This window comes from Magnolia sinica, chromosome 9 (genome assembly GCF_029962835.1).
Source record: "Magnolia sinica isolate HGM2019 chromosome 9, MsV1, whole genome shotgun sequence".
In the NCBI taxonomy this organism is placed as follows: domain Eukaryota; kingdom Viridiplantae; phylum Streptophyta; class Magnoliopsida; order Magnoliales; family Magnoliaceae; genus Magnolia; species Magnolia sinica.
Genome location: NC_080581.1, coordinates 5,094,527 through 5,102,908, shown reverse-complemented (window position 1 = coordinate 5,102,908; position 8,382 = coordinate 5,094,527). Strand labels below are relative to the sequence as shown.

Below are 8,382 nucleotides of genomic sequence, written 5' to 3'. Positions count from 1 at the left end.
GACAATAATTTTTATAGTTAAAACATTCGTAAGTACCTATGGTAACGCTTTATTTTCTATCCAATATGTTGATAAGATTACACAAACCTGGATGAATAAATTTCGTTTGCACACGTCACAACTCATGAGCCCATGTCGCCACACCATCAGGATAATCTAAACCGTCAATCTAGCTTTGAATGGCTTTCAGATGAATCCCATCCCACCTAATCCCTTCTAATCCCACTGCCCAAACACGCCCTAAGTTCTGCGCGGATTCTAGAAAGTCTATCCCATTAATCCATTTTAATGACATTCACCAAACACGTCTCGAATTGTTAAACTTTCTCCACACGGCAATTTAATAAAGAAAATTTCAAACACTTATTGCCTTACATATTTCCCTTCTTTGCATTATCCTACCCATTTTCTAAACCTCTCCTATCCTTTTTAGGATCCAATTCTCCTCCGTACAAAGATGACCATGGCCGGATGAGAAGTTTTCCTTGAGGTAAGCTGGTATAATTCAGTACAGCACTACATATATTGCCTATGCTTTGAATTCAAATGGATGGGGGCCGCTTGGATGCACCCCAAATTGTTCTGTTCTGCTCTCTCTCTCTCTCTCTCTCTCTCTCTGCATAAGAGATCCTTTCTTGGAGATATGATCAGGAAGGCTGGTTTCATGCATGACATCCAACCCGTCCATCATGTGAATCCCTTCATCTTCTTCCTGAGCCCAAAAGTTAGGATGATATGAAACTCAGGTGGGCCGCACATGCATATAACCTCTAAAATAGTGTGGTGTAGCCCACCTCAGTTTCGTATGTTCTGATTTTTGCGATGTCCATTCATCCAATTTGGATGCATTTTCTGAATGGATTGGATGGCATGTACACGACAGGGTTGGACCCAGACACAATCTGAAATATTTTAACCGCGCGCATCACATCCCATGAGGTTGTGCGGTTTGAAACAATTGCACGTGATGTCCATCCGGATCGAATACACAAATCATCTCACAATCCTGATCGTTGAAATTACAAATCACTCAAAGATTGATGATGAAGATAGGTGTAAGCGTAGATGCACCATGCATCGAATTCTTATTTCTATTAACTTAGACTATTAAGACTGATAATCCCACACCTATACTTTGTTATTTATTACATGTGCCTCATGGCCCAATCAAATCTCACTACCTAGACACCTATATTTTCTTATTTATTAGTTGCAGCACATTACCCAATCAAATCTCCTCACGTCCAACCATACTTATATTTTGGTATTTATCAATTGTGGCACATGGTCCAATCAAATCTCACCATATCTGGCCACACTTATATTTTGTTATTTATCCGCTGCTATGGTGTTGCCCACCTAATGACTGGAGGGAGCTGATTTTTGCACAAGATGATCCTCATGGTGGGGCCCGCCTAATGACTGGACGGGGCTGATTTTTGCACAAGATGATCCTCGTGGTGGGGCCAACCTATTGGGTGGGTTAGATGTCATATGCACATGATTGGTTAGAAGTCATTATCTGCTGGGCGAAGAGCAACCTGTGGTGCAACCAGTTGGATAGGAGCACTTCCCAATGAAATTTCCTGAATAATAAACGAAGAGAAATTTTCATTTCTTAAAACAACGTTTCAATTCAAATAAAGAGTAGATTTCACGATGAAGACATCATATGATGATTTCATATATTTTGGCCCACTTCTCTGAACTATGGGGGTGGAAATGGGGCGGATCAGCCCAACAGTTAAAAACCAAGGCCCCATCTCAACCCAAGTCCTGCATGGACCTTGTACACAGACCCAAGCCTAAAAATTGGTTGGGCTCAGACCTGACCGAACCCTGATAAGGCCATCCATGCCAACCCAAGCCCAGCCCACAGGCCAAGGTAGTAGGTCTAAGCCTGGCCCAAATCTAGGTAACGTCCAATGGTTCCAGAGGGCTACCCACCATCCATTTAATCTAGGGCCCTATTCAGTTGAATGTGGACGGTTGTTTTACTGGTGCTCTTCACGGTGAATATCTAGGTGACGTGTTGAAGGTCAAGATCGTCCAATCAAAGACATATTTGCAGAAGACTCTGATTGTATAGTGTAGGACACATCACCCACGTGGATGCATTGTGCTACTGGAAAGCTCTATGGGTCTCACCATGATGTATGTGTTTTATCCACACTGTCCATCCATTTTGCCAGCTCATTTTATCGCAACAGCCCAAAAAATGAGGCAGATCCAAATCTCAGGTGGACCACACCACAGAAAAAGACTGGTCATTTGGCACTGACCGTTAAAAACTTCCTAGGGAACACTATAAAGTTTATTTGCCATCCAACCTGAGGTCACAGAGACATGGATGAAAGGAAAACACAAGTGTCAGCTTGATCCGAAATTTTGTAGCCCAGAAGCGTTCAATCACCACTGTTTCATATGATGTGGCCACCTGAGATTTGGATCTGCCTATTTTTTCGATCATGCCCTAAAATGAGCCGGTAAAATGGACGGACGGCGCGGATAAAAACACGGTGGGGCCCACGGAACCTTTCGGGTGCCCGTCGGTCCATTCCTGCAGATTAGGTCTTACCCGGGTAATTAAGACCTTAATGAATATTATTAATTACCATCACCGAGTGGGGCCCACGTTGATGGATGTATTGTATATCCCTGCTGTCCACCCATTTTCTCAGCGAGTTACATGGTGTTTTTAAATCTCAAGTAGACCACACCACAGGAAACAGCGGTGAAATTTACCGGGGCCACTTTAAGAAAATCTGTAATGTTTAAGAAACTTACTGGGCCACTGTAAGAAAATCTGTAATGTTTATTTTCCATCCAAACCGTTGATAAGGTCAAACAGACCTGGATGAAAGAAAAATACAAAATATCAGCTTGATCGAAAACCTCTGGAGCCTAAGATTTGGAACGGCTTAAGTTTTCGAATAGTGAAAACGGATGGGTGGCCTGGATATACAATACATTCATTAAGGCAGGACCCACACGGTAAGGATAACACCCGCTAAGGTGTTACCCGGGTAACAGCCAATCTGCTCCCATGTGATGCATGCATACAGCTAATCTTATAGCGAAGACTTTCACTAGTATAAAAGACAAGTCAATGGAAATTTGAATACTCTTATTCTAATTTTTGGTTGGGATTTTGACTAAAAAAGCATTATGGTATTTCCAAATTCTTCGTATACAAGAAGGATTAAATAAATGTCCTGTATAAGGTATTTCCAAATTCTTTTGCGTAGCATGTTATATATTTTACATGTCAGTACACACACTCCATGTTAGCCACCTCCTCTAGGGATCGATACCAAGACCTCAAGTGTTGAAACGAGGCATCTCCACTCACTCTGCCAGTTGAGCAATGGATATGGGTGTTTGTGATAAATACTTAGAGGACCACTTAAGGTGTTTGTGAGAAATCCACACTACTTACATCTTTTATCAAATCATTTTATAACATGAGCCCAAAAATTAGATAAATTCAAATTTTAAGTAGAAAAGAAAAGGAAAAAAAAGCTCCGTACAAAAACCAAGTTCCACGGGTATGTCAGATGACTATCCTCAAAATATTCAAAACTTACTACCCATTTAGAGATTTTTACTATACCTCAATGATAATATGGTCAAAATCCATTTTTGGATCCTAAAGAAAGCATGAGGGGGCACTAAAGATGGATGGGTTGAATGTCACAAAACCATCATGGTAGACCCCACAAATGATACGTTTACCTACAAAGCTTTGTAGTAGATCCGGCTTCCTACTTAAATAGTTCTTTTCACTAATCGATTTTTTCAAACCTTGTAGGTGAAACTGATTCCAACTCACTCCATCCAGAGATGTCAATCAATGTCTTTCCCTCCGGCAATCTCATGTCAGACAATGTGTTTTCTGACCTTGGCGGATCATTCGATGGAAACCCCAAAGTGATATTTAAAGATCAATTAGGCAACCGTGTACAGCCTCCAGAAGACCTTCTCAGATTCTTTGCGGATCAATCGGATAATGGCTATCCGTCTCACAAACACCATCTCAGTTCATTTGACGACACCTTCGAAAATTGGTCAAAATCAGTAGACACAATGATCAAATCATCCGTCGGTAAGATCTTGAACTGATGAATGCACAACATCCACCGTGGATCTACGCGGGACTGAGTTCTAGCGGATCTGATTCTGTGATGAGGGAATCTATAATTGTCTAATCATGCATTTTAAAGGGACACAATGAACTATACATGTGGGGCTGCGTTTTTAGCGATTCAATTCATTCATATGATACCCCACTTCATGGTAGATTCAAGGATACCCCTAAAAGCCTCACCCATCAGATGATCCTAACCGTCCAACTGAGCATCCAAGCCATGTATCAGATAGTACAATCGGTAGATCACTCGGTCAAGATCTCTTTCTGAGAATTATCAGTTAGGACACACATGTATATGCACAACAACCTGCCAACCATCCAGTTTTATATGAATGTATGGTCCACCTGAAAATTCAACAGCCGGGTAGATCCAAGAATGTTTTTCCATAATCTACATGGCAACCCACGTGATCAACGGCTGGGATGTTGGAGAAGGAGCTAGCTAACCTCTAGATACAGACCATTGGTTATAATTGTCCAGTTTCATCCCAAACGCTAGGATCATCTGATAGCGGTGGTATGGGGAGTGCAGCCTGCTGGCCCCATTGTGGACCCCACTAAATCAAATTAAGGTTTTAAAACTCCAAAAACCCAATTTGACTCGATCAAGTGGACTCAACTCGACCAGATTTCACCAAGACTCGGAGAAAAACTCAATCGGGTGAAGTCTCAGTCGCTCGACAAAATCTCAACTCGCTAAAATATAAACTCAGAAAAAGATCGATGAAACTCTACTTTATTTATATACCATTTGCAAGTTTTTAACTATCAAATAATATTGGAAAAAAAAAAAAAAAACTGAGAAAAACTTATACGACTCTTCAAATCGAGTAGAGGTGTACACCAGTTGAACCGAGTTAAGTTTGGCACAGCTCGACTGCCAAGCTCGACTCTGCTCAGCCACTAGCTGATCCTGGTTCGAACTCGACTCGGCTTGGTTTGGTCAGCAGCTCGAGCCAGTTTGAGCCAAGATCAAGCTGAGTTTGCCTGTGCGGCATTTTCACAAACACATGGACTGCACCTTCAAATTCTCACTATATGTAAAACAATAACATCAGTTTTACAGGTATTTCATCAAACACCTTGTAGGCAACATCAAAATAAAGAAAAATGGATTTATATATATATATATATATACATACCTTCAGTGCCATCAACCAACACTTTGTTGAGTCATTTCATCAAACACTTGGTGAACAACATCAATATCAAAGTAACCGAGTCACCGAAGTGGTTCGATCCGAGTTCGATTCAAGTTAGGGTTCGATCCGAGTCGAGTCAAGCTTGGGCAAGCTTGAACTCGGTTCAAATTTTTTTTTTTTTAGCTCAAAAAATCAACTTAACTTGGCTTGAACTCAGTTTTGAACCGAGTTGAATCGAGCTTTTTCGAGTTGAGTCGAGCGAGCTAACCAAGCTAACTCGGTTCATGTACAGCCCTAAAGTTGAGTCGAATCAACTCGATCTTCATCATTGCTGGGTCGATTAAAAGAACGCCATTTATTCCCATAAATCATCATATACCATTTATTCCCATATATCATCATATAATTCATGTAAAGCGGGCCACGGATATTTTCATGGCCAAGATGGATCAGAAAAGACCCGGTCAACAACAAAAGCGATCTAGACCATCAGAACTTAAAATGGACATTTATCACAAACTGGAATGAGCTATCAGACGTACCATATATGATTTTGGGGAGGACGAACTACTTTAGCCACACAACCTCACTACGCCAAGTTTCCAACGTCGAACTTGCAAAATACCATCAGATTGGCAATCGAGTTCATGTTTTTATTTCGTTTTTACTATTTATAGTAAGTTTTAGTTTTTGTATAACTCTTCATCCGTTGGGCTTTAGGAGTTGTGTCCAACATGAAAAGTGTCTAGAATAATTAGGGGAACGTCATGATTCAGCAATTAGGACACTTACTATTTTTGGCCGAAAACCATGCACCTAGTAGGAATCACCACCGTCTATAAATAATAAGTTTACTATTTATAGTAAGTCGTGAATTCTAGGAGTATTAGTTGTAGTTTAATTCCGAAACTTCTTCCATATTTTAGTATCCTTATTAATGGAGGGGTGTAATCTCATTTTTCATCATGAATCAAATTATTTCGAATTTCTTAGAATTATTTCTATTTTCTTTTCCTGGTGGATTCGAGGTTTCCCTCACAAAAGTATAGAAAAGTTCACGGAACAGTTAGGTGCTCAACCTCACGTCCTTCCCTGCGTCAATAATCTATCGTTTGTAAATACACAGGGGCAGCAATACTGAATTCACTGGTGATTCTTGCGATCGCCCTCACGATCATCTTTTGTTTAAAACGGGCTGGAATGACGGTGATAACAAGCTATCTTGCCAAATCCAACAGCAACGTCCGAAAAATCCCATCACCGGATCTAACCGTTGTTACAGACAACTATGTCACTGCAACTGCACCATCGACATTCATGGCAATTCCAGACGGGCAGGCCCAAAGGGCAGCTATCGATATATTTTTCAGCGACATGGCAAGAGCGAGGCCCATCCAGTTTTCACCACAGCAATTAGAGATTTTCACTCACAATTACACCACAAGGTTGGGCTCCGGAGGCTATGGAGTAGTCTACAAAGGAGAGTTTCCGAACGGGATGCAAATCGCCGTTAAGGTCATCAAAGGGCAGTCGGAGAAAGAGGTTGAAGAGCAGTTCATGGCGGAAGTGGGTACTGTAGGTAGGACCCACCATATCAATCTGGTCAAGCTCTACGGATTCTGCTTCAACCCAGAGAAGATAGCACTTGTTTATGAGTACATGGGCAATGGGTCAATCGACAAGTTATTGTTCGACAAGGACCGTCTGATCGGGTGGGACATCTTGCATAAGATCGCAGTAGGGACGGCGAAGGGGATCGCATATCTCCACGAGGAGTGCGATCCAAGGATAATTCACTACGATATCAAGCCGGAGAATGTTCTCCTCGGCGCAGATTTCACTCCCAAGGTTGCAGATTTCGGGCTGGCGAAGCTATGCACTAGGAACCGATCGCTGGTGACCAACAACAAATTTAAGGGGACGCCAGGTTACGCAGCACCAGAGATCTGGGGCCAGAATCCGATCACCCATAAATGCGATGTGTATAGCTTTGGTATTTTATTGTTTGAGATTGTGGGGAGGCGGCGGCACGCCGGCGATGATCCGAGTGGAAATGAGGAGTGGTTTCCAGTGCAGGTTTGGAAGGGTTTTGAGAATGGAGAATTGGCAGGGCTGTTTGGTGTTTGTGGAATTAGCGGCGGTGATGGAGAGAGAGCAGAAAAAATGGTGATGGTGGCTCTGTGGTGTGCCCAACGCCAGCCTGAGGCAAGACCGGTCATGAGCGACGTGGTGAAGATGTTGGAAGGGAGAGCAGAAATTCCCATGCCACCGAATCCGTTTCAGCATCTTATTTCATCTGGTCGAAGTGGAAGTGTAGCTGATTCAAGTAATGCAACGGAAACTGAGACAAATGCAACTGCTGTAGATTCAAGTTTCCAAACAGCGACCGACACAATTGCAATCCTAGTGGATCCTAGTTTGGAAACAGCAACAGAAGGAATTGCAAGTGTTGCAGATTCAACTAGTGCTGATATCTGCTCTTCCATTCCAATCATGAGCAAGTATGAGATTCAACTGGTGACCTTACCCTGACTGATATGCAATGTTTTCTTTCCCACCAGCATGTTACTTTGATATAACATCCAACCCGTTACAAAGGTGGGCCGCATGATATAGCTCACCTAGGGCGAAAACCAGGATGGCCAATCGATCGGTCAGGCTACATCATCAACATCAATGGATGGGTGGATTGCTCCAATTTTCGTTCCAGGAGATCGTCATGGTATGGCCCACATTTTGCAGGAAGAATTTGGATAATTTAATCTCCTTAGTCTAGTTTTTTACAGTGGTCCATTCAGAATCACGTCATGTATGTTTTTTTTCCTATTTATTAAGGAGTAAGGACCCATTTGGATGTGTGGGTAGGGTTTGCCTCTGTTAGTTTTTCACTGAATTTTAATTCTTGGACATGAGCTTATCCATTTTTCCCTGGATTCAAAATAATCTCAAAAAATGGGTGGTCGGTGTGGATATAGCCCACACATCATGGTGGGACCTACACAACTTACTAACACTGAGTGAAATTGGCATGGACCCAATGCAATTTCATCTCATGCATCTAACTCCAGGCTTTTCCATTCTTCCCAAGCA

The 8,382-nt window shown here is 42.1% G+C and overlaps 1 protein-coding gene across 1 annotated transcript; it reads left to right on the top strand.

Annotated features, from left to right (window-relative positions):
• Positions 1-298: 298 nt before the first annotated feature.
• Positions 299-8,182, top strand: LOC131256725 (rust resistance kinase Lr10-like). Its single transcript, XM_058257739.1, has 3 exons — positions 299-490; positions 3,812-4,105; positions 6,419-8,182. Exons 2-3 carry the CDS (start codon positions 3,844-3,846, stop codon positions 7,822-7,824), a joined length of 1,668 nt encoding a protein of 555 aa, XP_058113722.1. The 5' UTR covers positions 299-490; positions 3,812-3,843; the 3' UTR covers positions 7,825-8,182.
• Positions 8,183-8,382: the final 200 nt, after the last annotated feature.